This window comes from Tachysurus vachellii, chromosome 18 (genome assembly GCF_030014155.1).
Source record: "Tachysurus vachellii isolate PV-2020 chromosome 18, HZAU_Pvac_v1, whole genome shotgun sequence".
NCBI lineage: Eukaryota > Metazoa > Chordata > Actinopteri > Siluriformes > Bagridae > Tachysurus > Tachysurus vachellii.
The window spans coordinates 18,315,026-18,332,702 of NC_083477.1; the positions used below are offsets into that span (position 1 = coordinate 18,315,026).

Sequence of the window (17,677 nt, forward strand, 5' to 3'; positions counted from 1 at the left end):
GTCTTTCACAAATCACACAAAACTACAATGTGTGCATGGAGATGTGAAACAGTACCCCCAGACAGAGTTGAATGTGAACATTAATGGACAGACATACCTACTTACTGTTGCGATTGTGGAAACTCTACCGGCGGATGTGATTTTGGGACGCGACGTACCGGTATTACCAGAACTGGTACAAGTGAACTGGGAGGAAGAACGATCAAGAACCAACGTCCAGCTAGCATGTCCAGTTGTCACTCGGGCCCAAGCTAAGATGGGACTGCAGCTGTTGCCGGACTTGGACAGTAGTTTGCTTCAAGGTGGGACCAAGGGGCCCAGGAAATCACGTCGGCAACAACGGCTAGAGAAAGGACTTGGTACACCAGTGCCGGAGATCAAAACTGAAGGACTGGAGGTGAGTGGATGGACTGTACCTGTGAACATTGTGAAGCTGCAGCACGCCGACGAGTCACTGAAGCCTTTGTTCGAGAAAGCGTTGCAAGGCAAACAAGCGGACGTGTGTGGGGAGAGGTATATTATTACCAACGATATACTCTACATGCAAGCCTCGGATGTAACCCAGTTGGTGTTGCCGAAATGTTGTCGCCCCATGGTGTTGTACCTGGCACATACAGTTCCCTGGGCAGGACATCTTGCGCTGCAGAAAACCTACGCACGCATCAGCTCACGATTCATCTGGCCATCTATGTACATGGATGTACAAAAGTACTGCACCACATGCCCCACCTGTCAGCAGACCAGTGCTGTGCGACGACGAGACAGGGCCCCTCTACAACCATTGCCGGTGATCTCTGTACCATTCCGACGCATCGCTATGGACATAGTAGGGCCACTGGAGAGGAGCAGTACAGGATATCAGTTTATTCTTGTTATCAGTGACTACGCTACTAGGTACCCGGAGGCATTTCCTCTCCGCTCTATCACCACTCCTAAGATCATAAATGCTCTCATTCAGCTGTTCTCTTGGGTTGGAATCCCAGAAGAAATATTCACGGACCAAGGGACCAACTTCACCTCAAAGCTGATGAGACAGGTACACCGACAGCTGGGTATCACCACTATTAAGACCACCCCATATCACCCACAGACAGATGGACTGGTGGAACGCTTCAATAAAACACTCAAAAGCATGCTGCGGAAATTTGTGTCGGAAACTGGAAGGGACTGGGATAAATGGCTAATCTTCTTGCTGTTTGCCTACCGGAAGGTGCCACAAGCATCGACTGGCTTCTCACCTTTCGAGCTCCTGTACGGTTGGCAGGTCCAAGGACCTCTGGATCTCCTCCGGAAAAACTGGGAGGACCCTTGTTCAGAAAAGAAGGTGTAAAAGGGCATAGTCCAGTATATCCTGGAGATGAGGGATCGACTGGAGAACTACAGGAAGCTGGCAGAGGAGAATCTCCGAAAGGCTCAGAAGGCACAGAAAACATGGTATGACCAGCAAGCCCGTTCCAGAGAGCTACAACCAGGTCAAAAGGTGCTGTTGTTGCTGCCAACATCCACGAGCAAGCTCCTTATGAAGTGGCAGGGACTCTACAGTGTTGTCCGGAGGATGGGGCAGACAACTTATGAGATCCATCACCCGGACAAAGGCAAAGCGACACAGACCTACCACATTAACCTGCTGAAGGAGTGGAAAGAGCCTCCCAGCGAAAAGGCCGAACCGGTACTGCTCATCCAAAAGGTGGAGGAGGATCAGGAGGAGGATCACCTGGAACCAAAAGCTAGCGAGCAGGCCCAGCCAGCAGAGGTAGACCTTGGACATCTGGAGGCACCCAAACAGGCTGAGCTGCAAACGCTCTTTGGTCGATACCCTGCGTTGTTTCGTCAGAGGCCTGGACCGACTGACCTGATTCACCACAAGATCCGCCTGACTGATACAACTCCATCTCGACAGAGACCGTATCGGGTACCCGAGAGGCTGTTGGCCCCACTGAAGGCAGAAGTCAGGACTATGCTGGAGATGGGAGTAATTGAGCCATCAAGTAGTGAATGGAGTAGTCCGGTGGTCATCGTACCGTAGAAGGACAACACCCTCCGCATCTGCATTGACTTCCGTCGATTAAACTCCCAATCCCAGTTCGAGGCATACCCGATGCCACGCATTGACGATCTGCTGGAAAAGATCGGGAGAGCCAAATATGTGACGACACTAGCCCTGTAAAGGCTACTGGCAGGTGCCTCTGGAGAAGACATCCAGGCCTTACACAGCGTTCAGGACCCCACTAGGATTGTACCAGTTCACGGTTCTTCCCTTTGGCCTGCACGGGGCACCAGCAACGTTCCAGAGGTTGATGGACCGGGTGCTGCAGGGCGGCGAAGAGTGGTCGGCCGCGTATCTGGACGATGTGGTGATCACAGCGAGATCTGGGCTGATCACCTAAGCCACCTGGAAGAGACCCTGAGGAGGATCCAGGAGGCAGGCCTGACCCTGAACGTGGCCAAATGTGCGTGGGCCAAGGCTGAGGCAGACTACCTGGGTTACCGGTTGGTTGAGGGAGAGCTAAGGCCCCAAGTGGACAAAGTGGAGGCCATTCACAACAGCCCGAGGCCTACAACTAAGAAGGAGGTCCGTGCACACATGCGCAGTAAAACCGGAAGTCGGCGAGTTTATTTTGATGGAACATTTTTGTTTGCGATTACTATTATTATTATTGGTATTGTTCTCATTATTGCTGTTATTATTGTTATTACTATTGTTATTATGTTTATTATTTATATATAATGTTATAACTCCTTTCTATGGCTGGGTAAAAATTCCAAACCCTCTGGGAGAAATGGTTGAGTCCAGGGGGAGGGGTTTACCCTTTAAAAACCAGTCTCCCACTTCAGTTCGGGGTGGGAGTGGTAGGAGTGTGAAGTGGAGTTTTGGAATTGGAAGCTAGTCAAGTAAATGCTATTTTTCTCAGATTTTCTTTGGTTTTCTTTATTTTTCCACTTTTCTGGGGAGTTGTAAATATTTTGGACTTTGCACTTGAGCACACTGTAAATAAACACCACTTTACACGAAACATGACAGCAAGTATTGCCATCATTTGGGTAGAAGGCGAACCCGTAAGGCCGCTCTACCACACTGACTCGAGTCAAGTCATATGACTCGAGTCCCCCATCTCTGCGCTTTTCTCTTCACTTGTTTTTGCCTTTGTTGTCACTCTTTCCTCACCAACATCTGCCGGTCGTTTTAATAAAAACCTGTCCGGTCGGCATATCAGATGCGGTGTAGTCGCACAAGTTAAAATTTTTTAACAAATCCAACGCTCAAAACGGATACGAAAATTACGGATCCACAGATGGTCGGCAAACCACGCAGTGCCTTTGTGACTCTCCATAGGAAATGAATAACTTCCAGTTTATCAACCGTCGTTTGTCGTGTGCAGTGGAAAATCGGCTTCAACCGAGTGAGACGCATGAAGCTGAGGCGGGGGGGGGGGGGGGGGGGGGGGGTATGGGGGGGGGGGGGGACACACACGATGGACAGAGCACACGTGGTTGTTGGGGATCTTTGTTTCGGCGGCGGTGGCGGCTCGGATGCTCGTATCTCAAAAATTTGTTCGTATCTCACGGCAAAAATGTGGTCGAATCACAGCTCGTATCTCTAAAAATCCGTATGTCAAAGCACTCGTATCTCGAGGTATCACTGTATCTGTAATAAGAGTAATAATTACAGTATATGACAATAATAGGATGTTCTGCGTTCTGAATATTATAGAGAGAAAAAGAAAATCATACCGATTGTTAGTAAGAATCTGGAGACTGTATAAATGTATACTATATCAGTTCAATCAGGTGTGTATGGAGTAGGCAAAATTTCAAATTGCTGAATAAAGTGAGCAGAGACTGCAAGTCCTCTTCTGAGAATGTGAATGAAAGAGGATGATGCTTACGATTACAACACAATATTAGACATTTGCATGTAAGTCTCTGTCTCCTCCCTCCTCTCTCTTTTTCTCATCAAGTCAGGAACAGAGACGTAATAAAAAGCTCTCTGAACTGTGGAGATTCTGGATCAGTAGCCGTACCTGGTTTTTTCACTCACTAAAATAACTTTTCTATTTCATTGTGCATCTCTTATGGATATGAAAGAGCATTGACTGTATCGTCAAACAAAGCATTTGATTCTGTGTTGCTCTTTACAGGTGTGTATTCGGTTGAATTTACTCAGTCAGATAATATAGTGGTGCGACCTGGGTTTTCAATATCCAGCTACTGTCCATAATGGACTCGACAAACGCCATCCAAGACTATGGAATATATTGGATTTGTGTGTAGCAGCAGCTCTTCTGTAAAAGACTCACTCAAGAACAAAATCAGTTTCTCTGCAGATGTTTCCAGCAGCACAGTGTTTTTAAAGGGGCAAAACTTTCAGACTGAGGACACAGCTGTGTATTACTGTGCCCGAAAGCATTCAGATTACTGGTACAGCTGTACAAAAACCAGGGTCATGCTGTGGTGATCACAGCGAGATCTGGGCTGATCACCTAAGCCACCTGGAAGAGACCCTGAGGAGGATCCAGGAGGCAGGCCTGACCCTGAACGTGGCCAAATGTGCGTGGGCCAAGGCTGAGGCAGACTACCTGGGTTACCGGTTGGTTGAGGGAGAGCTAAGGCCCCAAGTGGACAAAGTGGAGGCCATTCACAACAGCCCGAGGCCTACAACTAAGAAGGAGGTCCGTGCACACATGCGCAGTAAAACCGGAAGTCGGCGAGTTTATTTTGATGGAACATTTTTGTTTGCGATTACTATTATTATTATTGGTATTGTTCTCATTATTGCTGTTATTATTGTTATTACTATTGTTATTATGTTTATTATTTATATATAATGTTATAACTCCTTTCTATGGCTGGGTAAAAATTCCAAACCCTCTGGGAGAAATGGTTGAGTCCAGGGGGAGGGGTTTACCCTTTAAAAACCAGTCTCCCACTTCAGTTCGGGGTGGGAGTGGTAGGAGTGTGAAGTGGAGTTTTGGAATTGGAAGCTAGTCAAGTAAATGCTATTTTTCTCAGATTTTCTTTGGTTTTCTTTATTTTTCCACTTTTCTGGGGAGTTGTAAATATTTTGGACTTTGCACTTGAGCACACTGTAAATAAACACCACTTTACACGAAACATGACAGCAAGTATTGCCATCATTTGGGTAGAAGGCGAACCCGTAAGGCCGCTCTACCACACTGACTCGAGTCAAGTCATATGACTCGAGTCCCCCATCTCTGCGCTTTTCTCTTCACTTGTTTTTGCCTTTGTTGTCACTCTTTCCTCACCAACATCTGCCGGTCGTTTTAATAAAAACCTGTCCGGTCGGCATATCAGATGCGGTGTAGTCGCACAAGTTAAAATTTTTTAACAAATCCAACGCTCAAAACGGATACGAAAATTACGGATCCACAGATGGTCGGCAAACCACGCAGTGCCTTTGTGACTCTCCATAGGAAATGAATAACTTCCAGTTTATCAACCGTCGTTTGTCGTGTGCAGTGGAAAATCGGCTTCAACCGAGTGAGACGCATGAAGCTGAGGCGGGGGGGGGGGGGGTATGGGGGGGGGGACCCACACGATGGACAGAGCACACGTGGTTGTTGGGGATCTTTGTTTCGGCGGCGGTGGCGGCTCGGATGCTCGTATCTCAAAAATTTGTTCGTATCTCACGGCAAAAATGTGGTCGAATCACAGCTCGTATCTCTAAAAATCCGTATGTCAAAGCACTCGTATCTCGAGGTATCACTGTATCTGTAATAAGAGTAATAATTACAGTATATGACAATAATAGGATGTTCTGCGTTCTGAATATTATAGAGAGAAAAAGAAAATCATACCGATTGTTAGTAAGAATCTGGAGACTGTATAAATGTATACTATATCAGTTCAATCAGGTGTGTATGGAGTAGGCAAAATTTCAAATTGCTGAATAAAGTGAGCAGAGACTGCAAGTCCTCTTCTGAGAATGTGAATGAAAGAGGATGATGCTTACGATTACAACACAATATTAGACATTTGCATGTAAGTCTCTGTCTCCTCCCTCCTCTCTCTTTTTCTCATCAAGTCAGGAACAGAGACGTAATAAAAAGCTCTCTGAACTGTGGAGATTCTGGATCAGTAGCCGTACCTGGTTTTTTCACTCACTAAAATAACTTTTCTATTTCATTGTGCATCTCTTATGGATATGAAAGAGCATTGACTGTATCGTCAAACAAAGCATTTGATTCTGTGTTGCTCTTTACAGGTGTGTATTCGGTTGAATTTACTCAGTCAGATAATATAGTGGTGCGACCTGGGTTTTCAATATCCAGCTACTGTCCATAATGGATTCGACAAACGCCATCCAAGACTATGGAATATATTGGATTTGTGTGTAGCAGCAGCTCTTCTGTAAAAGACTCACTCAAGAACAAAATCAGTTTCTCTGCAGATGTTTCCAGCAGCACAGTGTTTTTAAAGGGGCAAAACTTTCAGACTGAGGACACAGCTGTGTATTACTGTGCCCGAAAGCATTCAGATTACTGGTACAGCTGTACAAAAACCAGGGTCATGCTGTGATGAGATCCCTTTAGTCTGCATTTGGTCATGTCCATGATGAACGTTTGACAAAGACCTGACTGAAGATTGTATTTTAGACCTTTATGTGTTTGCTTATTTTAACAAGACAAAATTTAAAAAATAAAATTTTGAAAATGGGGGGCACGGTGGCTTAGTGGTTAGCACGTTCGCCTTACAACTCCAGGATCGGGGTTCGATTCCCGCCTCCACCTTGTGTGTGTGGAGTTTGCATGTTCTCCCCGTGCCTCGGGGGTTTCCTCCGGGTACTCCGGTTTCCTCCCCCGGTCCAAAGACATGCATGGTAGGTTGATTGGCATCTCTGGAAAAATTGTCCTTAGTGTGTGATTGCATTAGTGAATGAGAGAGTGTGTGTGTGTGTGTGTGCCCTGCGATGGGTTGGCACTCCGCCAGGGTGTATCCTGCCTTGATGCCCGATGACGCCTGAGATGAGGCCCGTGGTAGTTCGGATAAGCGGTAGAAGATGAATGAATTATATGAATGAAATGCTGAGGTGATACATAACATCTAATTAACTCACAGTCATTCAAGCAAATTTAAGTTTAAAGTTAAAGTGATGTATTAGTGATGGCCAGTTCGTGAAAGGAATCGTTCTTTTGAACCGGTTCTTTTTAGTGAACTGGATGAACCAGTTCACCAAATCGGACTGATTCATTCTAAACAGTTCGCGCCTTGAGTCAGCGCTGATCCACAAGTTACTAAAGTTACTCACTTTCGGTCATGCCTGACAGCCCCTCCGACTCTAAATAAACTAATATCGTGGAGTATATCGTCGCTGTCGGGCGGAATCCTCGTATCTCCAAAATCATTATTTTTCAGGAAATTAAAAAAACACCATATTTTTTTGAGTTATTAAACATTGTATCATTAAAGTTGTTATTATACCTTATATTGCTATCATATACTGTTGTGTACCAACATTAACACATCATTTTCCCAAAGTCACGTTTTATCGGAGATACAAGCTTTATGACTTGGGAGCAGGGAGATACGAGATTATGCTGTCATTGATAAGAATGGTACGGACAAAGACGTTGCTGCTGCCAGCAGTGTTCAATAAAGTCTGCGGTCACATTGAGCCTTTTGACAAGAGAAAAGGCTTCAATAGTTAACCAAAGCTAATGACTGTAGTTACATACATCTTCCTATACTCTATTTTATGAACTGGATCAGACAACAAGCTGGAAAAGCTCTAGAATGGATTGGGGTTATCTGGTATGATGCCAGTAAAACAATATACGGCAAAAACATTGAGGGACGTTTGGAAATTACCAGAGACAACTACAAAAACATGGTGTACAGTATCTGCAGGTGACTGGTTTGAGTGCCCAGGATTCTGCTGTTTATTACTGTGCTAGAAACCACAGCGATACAAACATGTTAATCAATCATCCAAAATCTCAGATGTGGTCAAAGAGAACTGCTGCTGTATAAGAGGAAAAGTGATCATCGTAATCAGTGCCATTGATTATTAGAAAATAATTATCCTCAGGTTTGTAGCAGTAACTTTATGAATTAAATATCTCAACTTCAACTGTGAAGATCTTCTGTAAGATACACGGCTTTGATATGACTGAGTACAACATGCACTGGATCAGACAGAAACCAGGAAAAGGTCTGGAATGGGTTGGATATGTGAACTTCGTAGTCTAACTGTACCTCTGTACTGTAAGTTTGGCTTTAACAGCTTCAGCCATGTTCATATTCACCTTCTCAAAACAGGAACCAGGAACTTTGTAGACATGAGAATCATTTCTGTGTTAATGTAATTCTCTAGAGTGCAGCCTACACATGACTGATAACGACATAAAGTATCGTTTATCTAATTATTATCATTTTCATGGATTATGGTGGAGATTCAGATTAATTTAAGGGAACTGGAAATAGATCACTTTTCAATCTGACCATCACAGGAAGTGTTAATTACATCACAACAAGTTCATATCATTATTAATAATAACAAACATATGAATTATTTTCCACATTAAATTGATATGGAGATGAAACAGGGTGTGAATGTGATTAACAGCTGCAGAGCTGCACTCAACATAGCCTCTCTGTAATGTTTATGCAAATCTGCATTTCCTCTTGTAATATTAGCAGCGTTCTGATCTAGAGAGGAAACACTTTTCATTAGTCTTCCTTCAACACAAACATGTTTGCTTCAGCTCCACTGCTGCTGCTGGCTCTCGCCCCCTGTGAGTGTTTGGATTGAAACTTTATTATTTCATCCGATCCTTTCAGTTCGACATCCTTTTCAGTTCGAAGACACAGCTGTGTATTACTGCGCTCGTTATCCACACAGTGACACAACAAGCTGTAGTGCTGCACAAAAACCTCATCACAATTCACTTCTTTAATTAAAAAATAACTACATTTTACTGAGTAAATAATCCGTACATTCCAAACACTTCCTACATCATTTAATCATCAAACTTCTCAAACAATTAGGAATACGTTGAAGTACAAATTGTTTGAGAACATTTAATTAGAAGATAAAATATCTGCAGTGGTTGATATGATGAAGATTTCTGTAAAGAGAATGTTTATTTTGTGTTGTTGGAAGGAGTCTCCAGTGTCAGAGCTAGATCAGGGTTAAAGCTGTGACTTTATTTTCAGTATGAGAAAGAGAAAGAGAAAAGTTTGTACTTTTTCCTCAGTTTCAGGACAAGTGTTGAGGGAAGGAATGGTTCTAGCTGTAATAATGAACACGATAACAGGAAATACATTATTTTTCTATAAATAAATAAAAAAGAAAAGAAAAATTGTAAATGGTGATGAATAAAAGACTTCATGTTGTGATGACCCTGTGATGGGTTGGCACTCCGTCCAGGGTGTATCCTGCCTTGATGCCCGATGACGCCTGAGGCACAGGCTCCCCGTGACCCGAGGTAGTTCGGATAAGCGGTAGAAGATGAATGAATGAATATTGTGATGATAAAAGAAACTATGCTTTGATTCATTGTTGATTATTTTTCTGTAACAAAACCTCCCCAAGTGTTTTATTCCTTACTTTCTGTCACTGAGCTTTACTCCTTCTCAATACAGGAGCAGGAGAAAACCGTCTGTGTGAAATAAACCATCACCACGTAACCATTCCTACATTTAGGTTTCCTAAAGTGTTCCTTAGATGAGTGAGGTGTCTTCTAAAAATGATTCGATTTGGTTCCCTTTCTGATAGAGAAACATTCTGTTGTAGAGATTTACATAGTACCTTATCATCCTCTCATCTATCCAGTGAGTAGCGTGTGGTTGTGGGTTGAACACCTCACTTGTGGTCATGGACATTCCTTATTCAAATAGAGTGGTGTATAAAGAGCATGTTCTTGGCTGCTCTAGTTTACAGTGAGCTCTGTGAGAGATAATACAGCTGTACAAAAACTTACACAATGTTGTTAGAATGGTAGGTAGAATGGATGATGAAGGAAATGAATGTTTAACTTCATGCTCATTAGATGAAACTTATCAATGCTATCCAACTTCACAAACCTGCTCTCATATTCCATACAAAACAAAAGTGAGATTAAGGCTACAAATACCAGAAAACCTAGAGCTAGGAGAGAAAGACAAAAAGAAGAATAAAGAAGAGAATAGAAAAAGTAGATTCAACTGAAAAAAAAATTCAACTGTTGAATAAAATAAAGAATATAAAGCTTGAGGAATGAAGAAATCAATGGATGAAAAAAGAATCCGATTCTGTACCGAGACAGAAATGAAGAATGGATCAATATCAAGAATATTAAAGTGATTAAGTTTTCTTTATTTCTTCATATATTTTTTCTTTCTTTGCTTTCAAAATATGTATCCAATAATATTGCTTGTGTGTTAAAAGATAAGACGTGCTGAGTATGTTATATGGAGGCTTTCTTAAAAAAAAATAGTCAACCCTCAGTGCTCAGAAGGATACCGCTGACAGTAATCCGTAAAGGGAAACCCCAACACTCGTGGGGGAGGGACATAGTTAGTAAGATGATATTGCAAGCTTGTGCTGTTTAAAAGGAATGTATACCTTAAAGAATACAACTGGTCACTGACCACAGGGTTACCGGTTTGGGGAAAGAGGAATGGGAAGGAATGTTGGTCTTAAGGTCAATAAGAATTGATATTGAAATATTGAATATTGGTGAAAGGCTTGGAAACGTATAAAAGCTTGTCTTGATTTACATTGTGTGTGCATTCTATTGTAGACAGACTCAGTGCATGTTATACTCTGTGTGCATCATAGAACAAATGCAAGCTCACACTTTGAGAGTGTGTCTTGGTTTGTTATAATCTTTGCACTTTAAGTACTTTTACTTATTCTAATACTGTTTGATTATTTGAAGGAGATTTTATTTGTAATTTTCTTTTCTTTTACTTTACATATATTACACACATTTATCTGTATTACACTACTTTTAATAAAAACAAGGATCCCCTTGAAGTTCTTCTACCTAATCTATTGTTTGAATCTTTAAGTAGAAGAACTTGAAGAGGATGGTTTGTTAGAAGACCGAGGGGACTTGGAAGGACACCTGCGTTCGTGGTCAGACCAACTCTGATAGTTGATCTTGTGTTTTCAACACTAACCCGTGCAAACTAGGACACATTCCTTAGTGAGATTGTGGAAGGGTTTCCTACGCAATACGAAAACATGTGTCACTAAATTACTTCAACAAGCACATCCTCGTGAGCTGTAAATATTCCCTCAGCAGGAAGCTGGACCCCAGAGACCTTTATTATAAACAACATCATCCATTCACACTCAGCACTCAGATCTTCCTCTTTATTCCAATCTCTTCTAGCAGTTATTAATATTTATAATGATAATAATAATGCTAATTATTACTATTATTTTTATTACTACAGGTTGATGGTTCATTTCCTGAATTTAGAAACACAGAGTCTGTTCAGCAGCACAGAATCTGATGAGAGATCAAACTGAAATGTAGATGTTTACTGCAGCATCATTACTACAAACTCCTAGAATTAAAAATCACCTGTAGGGGCAGCAGCTGCTTGTTTTCAAGAAGGATTCATGGAACTATGAAATCTAACAGCTGAAGTGTGTTTATACAAATTCACCCTGTTATAATACAAAAACATCCTCTTGCTCACCCAAAGTTCAGATTTAGCAGATTATTGTAGACATTTGATTAAGAAAGAAGAAGAATAAAGAATAGTTTCAACATCTAGCTGTTGTGATATTAGATTTCAGCTTTCTCTTCTGCTCACTAGAGATTACAAATCTTCTTTAGGATTTAAAAACACCTGATCTAGAATCTTCTCAGCTCTTTCTCTCTGGATTCGTCAGATAAAGCCTCTTGAGGTTTTCAGCCTATACCAGAATAAACGTCATGTTCAGTTACACGGTTTGATTATAATGTTCAATGTAGTTCAGGAAAGCGTTAATTACATCACAACACGTTCATATCATTAATAATAATAACAAACAGCTGAATTATTTTCCACATTAAATCGATATGGAGATGAAACGGGGTGTGAGTGTGATTAACAGCTGCAGAGCTGCACTCAACACAGCAATGTTTAGTCTGAAACACATGATGTTTTTATATCTCTAGTGGGTGTGTCATGCAAACCAAATCCTGTGTTTGAACCATTTATGCTGAAACATTCAGCCCAACAACATAGCAGCAGTTTGTGTTCATTTACAGCAGCAGGAATCATTTTAATTCTTTGAGATGGGACTAGACAGAGTTTTGAGTTACTTTACTCTAGCAAATAGATCGTCTACTCCAGCCAATAGACTGTGCCACGATTGGTCAGTGCCACGAGACCGTTGTCCGATTGGCTGGAGTAGACGTTGGGCGGAGTCCACCTATTTTTGGATTCTTGTGCACGTCTTGACTTTGGAAATGTTTCAAATCCACAATTGCATAGAACGCCATTCACAAATAAATACAATTAAATATATATTTATAAATATTTTTTTTATTTGCAAATCCCATTTTATTTATTTGTGAATTTCATTTCTTTTTGTGAAATTTGTAACATATATTTACAGTTTGCTTATTGTGCATTTGTTGATTTAAAAAAATATTTGTGAAACTCTTTTTTAGTAGTAGTAGTAGCCTTTATTGTCACTGGTCACAGGTACCAGCGAAATTAGCCATCAACCTGCCCATACATACAATACATACAATACAAGGGGAGGACAGGACAGGTAGACAGGGGATTGAGAAGAGATACAGCATAACATGAGGGAAGGGAGGAGAAAAAAAACAACAACCCCCAGACTATGCTCCGGTGGGGAGTACAGTGTGGGAACAAGAAAAAAACACCTCAGCAACATAAGCACATAAACAGTACGCCATAAACACATGACTTGCAACAGGGGAGGGGAGTGGGGGGTGGAGGTAATCCAGCACAGGCAAGCACCCATCAGGTCCTGCGGCCTTTCGGCGCTGGTCACAGACCCGCTTGTCAGACTGGCGGTACAAAGCGGCGAAGGCGTGAGATGGGGGGTGGGGGGTGAGTGCATATCTTTATATATGTATGTGTGTGTGTGTATGTATGTAAGTGTAGGCCTGGAGAGTCGTTGCTCCCGGCATCAAATCTTGGTGTGCCTCAGTCTGCAAGATTGTCATAGCGATACACAGCAAATTGCCATGGAGACAACCTTGATTAGTCCCAAAGAGAGTCAACAATCAGCAGGTGTCTGTAGAAGTGGGGGAAGGAACGCAAGAGGGTCTCGCTGCAGTGCTCTGCCGGGGGAATTGTTGTTCCAACAGCGGCCTTGGCCGAGGCCAGTGCTGGTTGAGAGGAGCCGAAAGCAGATAAGATTGGGATTGTTTAGTCTTGGGGCGAGTAGACGCATTCCAATTTACACGACTACACTCTTAGTCCATTCTGGTCTCCATATCGATCCGATTTTCTTTCCAAAGCAGTGAGCTTCTCCATGATGTTAACCAAAACAGTATCCAAAGCAGTGAGCTTCATCGTGATGTTACCCATAATGCGGTTATTAGTCCCAGCCTCAGTGCTGACCGCTCTGCCCACTGCATCGATCATGACGGACAGCTTAGGGAGATTTTGAACAGCTGTTACCGTTTTCTGATTCTCTCGATAAACCAGGGCAATGCCTAATCCAATCAGCAGAACTCCTGTTATCATGGTTCCGAATAGGTAGATATCTTCAATGTCCTCCACAGAAAGAGCCGCCAGACACACGACCCGCCACCTCTCCCACGCGTCCATCGTATAGCCAGCTGCAAACGTTCCGGCAGGGCAGTCAGGCTCCCCCGAACCCAAGCTTCTCGTCGAGAAGATGGTGTCAATTGCATTGAGAGACCAGTTTATCAAATCCATGATATTTTAGTTGCATAGACATTTAGTTTATGTCTCTTTATATTTATTTGTGGATCATAGTATATTTATTCAGAATAACGAAACAATTCTGACCCCATAAGTAAATGATGAGAGAATTTTCATTTTGAGTGAACTATCCCTTTAAATGTGTGTGTTCGGCGCTGCAAGAAACGACACGTCTGATGTCATCTGTTTGTCGGCTCTTGCGGCGCTGAATAAAGTTGAGCACATAAAAAAAACTCGAAACAGCTGAACTCGACAAAACTGCTCTGTGTACTGTATGTCTGCGCCTCGTCCATTAATTCAATAGTATATAGCAGAAAAAGTTCTCCCTTACTTCTCAGCGTAAGAAATACAAGGTGTGAACTGACTGAAATGCGTCTCACGGTGAAGACTTGAGAGCTCTGTCATATGTAACCTAAAAGACAAACATGCGCCTATCTGCTTTGGCAGACACAGAAAACACCTCATAATGTAGCTGCTCTCTCGCACTTTTACTAAGGTAAACATGCTGTCAATATGAGGCCAGGGGTGCGGGTTTTCCTCCTCGTTTGTGTCTGCATTGCCGACGGTTGATTCTGACATGTTTGTGTTGCTAACTAACCCGTCCCGCCGCTGAGATTGAGTATGGTAACGTGACGAGACTGCACAACTACGTTTGATTGGTGAAACACAGTCACGTGGTAGAGCCTTAGCGGAAGTTTCTCTTTCTGTCAAAATAAAACATTAAAATTGATGCGTAGAATACCAAAGAGGTAAAAAGAAAAGTAACGAGATCATTGTAGCCTAATGTAGCGGAGTAAGAGTACAGTTACTTCTTCACAAATCTACTCAAGTAAAAGTAAAAAGTATAGTGATTTAAAACTACTCCTAGAAGTATAATTTTTTCAAAAACTTACTCAAGTAAATGTAACGGAGTAAATGTAACTCGTTACTACCCACCTCTGCTTATTAGCATGAACTACTTATCATTTGTAAATACACACAGTTCAGAAAGAAAAACTCCAGTCATTCTTTATGATCATGGTGGCAGTTGAATGCTGTAAATCACAATATAGATCAAATATACCAAGAATATTGTGAGAAAACATGTTAACAACTCCAAAGGGAACGAGTTGAGTTTATGAACCCACACATCCTCCTTTAAATACATTTCAGATACATTCTCCTCCCATCATCAGCAGATAAACAAATCCAAGTGTCAGAGCTGGATCTCACTCTATTTATATGATGTGATGGTGTGTGTTAAACTTTGGAGAACAGAGAAGACTCCAGTCCAAACAACACACACCATGTTCTCTACATCTCTACTGCTCCTGCTGGCAGCTGCTTCTTGTGAGTGCTTTATCAAATTCATTCATTTACTAGATGAAGAATAAAGGTGCAGCATATATTGTGTGAGATCACCATGTGTTTTCCTCCACAGATGTGCATGGTGAGGAACTGACTCAGCCTGCTTCCATGACAGTCCAGCCAGGCCAGAGTCTCTCCATCCAGTGCAAGGTTTCATATTCAGTTACGAGCTATCGTACAGATTGGATTCGAAAACCTGCAGGAAAAGCTCTGGAATGGATTGGATACATCAGCAGTGGTGGGAGTACAGCTTACAGTGAGAAACTGAAAAATAAGTTCAGCATCTCCAGAGACACTTCTACTAACACAATAACAATTGGAGGACAGAACATGCAGACTGAAGACACAGCTGTGTATTACTGCGCTCGTGAACCACAGTGAGACAGAATAGTGGATTCCTCTTACAAAAACCTTATGAGACATGTTACAGACATCCTCTCAGTGTAACTAATAAATCATCTCAGTCACACTTTCACTTTCTTCCACTGGAATGAAGTTAGAATCATTTGCAGCATTTTAAAACAGTCACACAAAGTCATTTTTAAATGAAAAAGAAAACATTTTTGAAAGAGACTTCATTCTGAACCATTATTAATCCCTTCATTTTACAGGATTTTTAACCAGCAGTTGGAATCAGTGTTTAATGAGTGGATTCAGGAATAATACAGCATGTTTCCAGCAGTGTGTTGTGTTTAACACACAGTCTGTTGTAATAGTCTGAGGTTCAATAACTGAAACAACTGAAGGAGGCAGCAGAGCTCAACAAATAAAGTGAAAAAAAGTGAATCCACAAACTGCATTCTGTATGAGACTCATTCAGTATCAGTCATTATCAGACAAATATCTACATTTTCTCTTCTTTTTCACTCTTTCCATGATGTGTGATTAGTTATTTGGGTTGTTAAACACAGGTTGGACAAATAAAAACACTATAATTTATGTAACTACATCCTCCTGTGGTTGTGAGGTTTCTCAGTAACATGACAAGATGTATTTTATAATGCTGTTATAAAGTAAGGTTCCAATTAAATACAAAAATAAATTAATAGATATTAAGTTTAATGTTCTAGATGAATAAAAATGTCTGTTTTAGAGATAAGGAGGTTTCTCATTTATATATATAATCCATAGAATCCATCCCATGTTGACCCTAAGATAAGGAGTGTCTATGCAAATGTCCTTCTCTGTTATATATTTAAGCAACAAAGACCAAGAGCTTTTACTTCTTCTGCTCCAACACACACCATGATCTCTACATCCCTACTGCTGCTGGCAGCCGTACACTGTAAGTGTTTTTACATTTGACATGTAATACAGTTTTGGTTCCTAAAAGCATTTTGCTTTTACATCATTAAAATAACTTTTCTTTAACAGGTGTTCACAGTGTTGAGCTGATCCAGACCGGATCCACAGTATTAACTCCTGGTCAGTCACTGACTCTGACCTGTAAAGTGTCTGGATATTCAGTAACTGATAACAGCTACTGTACGAACTGGATACGACAACCTGCAGGAAAAACTCTGGAATGGATCGGAGAGATATGTGGTAATGGTAACACTTACTACAGTGAGAAACTGAAAAGCAGGTTTCCAGAGACACATCCAGCAGCACAGTGACATTAACAGGACAGAACATGCAGACTGAAGACACAGCTGTGTATTACTGCGCTCGTTACAGTGAGATGAATTAAACATCCCTGTACAAAAACTCCTCAAGACACACTGATCTATAGGAGTCTAACAAAATGTAAAATAAATAATCCACAAAAGAGAACAAAGATTAGTTATTTTTTTAAATAATTGTAATATAGATTTTAAACCATAATACAAAATTTTTAATGTTACTGCACATGATAAACACTGTAATAATTATATCACTAACAAGAACTTATGATAATGTAGGTTGAAGGATTAGTTGCTTTTCATCTCTGTTACATCATCATGACTCCCACATGTTTTCTATCATGACGTCATGATGCAAATCCAGAGTGCTGTGTGTCCATGCAGTATTTATGTGCAGCTGAGCTGAGTGGAGCGATCGAGTTTCATCAACACTCACCATGAAGATCCCACTCTCCTTATTCCTGCTACTAATCAGCCTCATAGGTGAGTTCTCATGCTGAATCCGGAATGCATCTTATTATTTATTTTTAAATACACTCATGTTTTCTTTTTTATGTGGCAGGTGTCAGAGTCTTGAGTCTATTTCCACTGGTTCAGTGGTGAAAAAACCTAGAGAAACTCTGAGTCTTTCCTGTTGTAGCAGAGCGGTAGGGGGGAGAGTGACAATTCTAGGTTATACCAAGATTTATACAACGCCACAAAAGGCCCGTAGGGGCACCACATTCAACTACGCCACCCCTTATAAGGGGAACAGTGCCACAAGGACACAGGTTCATTACCTAATGGTGATCAGCAAGAGATGAGGGCAAGAGAATAACACAGTAAACCTTTATTGTTAC

General features: G+C 41.6%; 1 pseudogene and 1 gene segment (V, D, J or C); both read left to right on the forward strand.

Moving 5' to 3' along the window:
* The first annotated feature begins 15,109 nt into the window (after positions 1 to 15,109).
* LOC132860652 (Ig heavy chain V region 914-like) lies at positions 15,110 to 15,597 on the forward strand. The segment is given in 2 exon segments: positions 15,110 to 15,198; positions 15,290 to 15,597. Coding segments are annotated over 2 exon segments (351 nt in total).
* Positions 15,598 to 16,461: 864 nt separating this feature from the next.
* LOC132861582 (immunoglobulin heavy variable 1-3-like) lies at positions 16,462 to 16,906 on the forward strand (annotated as a pseudogene).
* Positions 16,907 to 17,677: the final 771 nt, after the last annotated feature.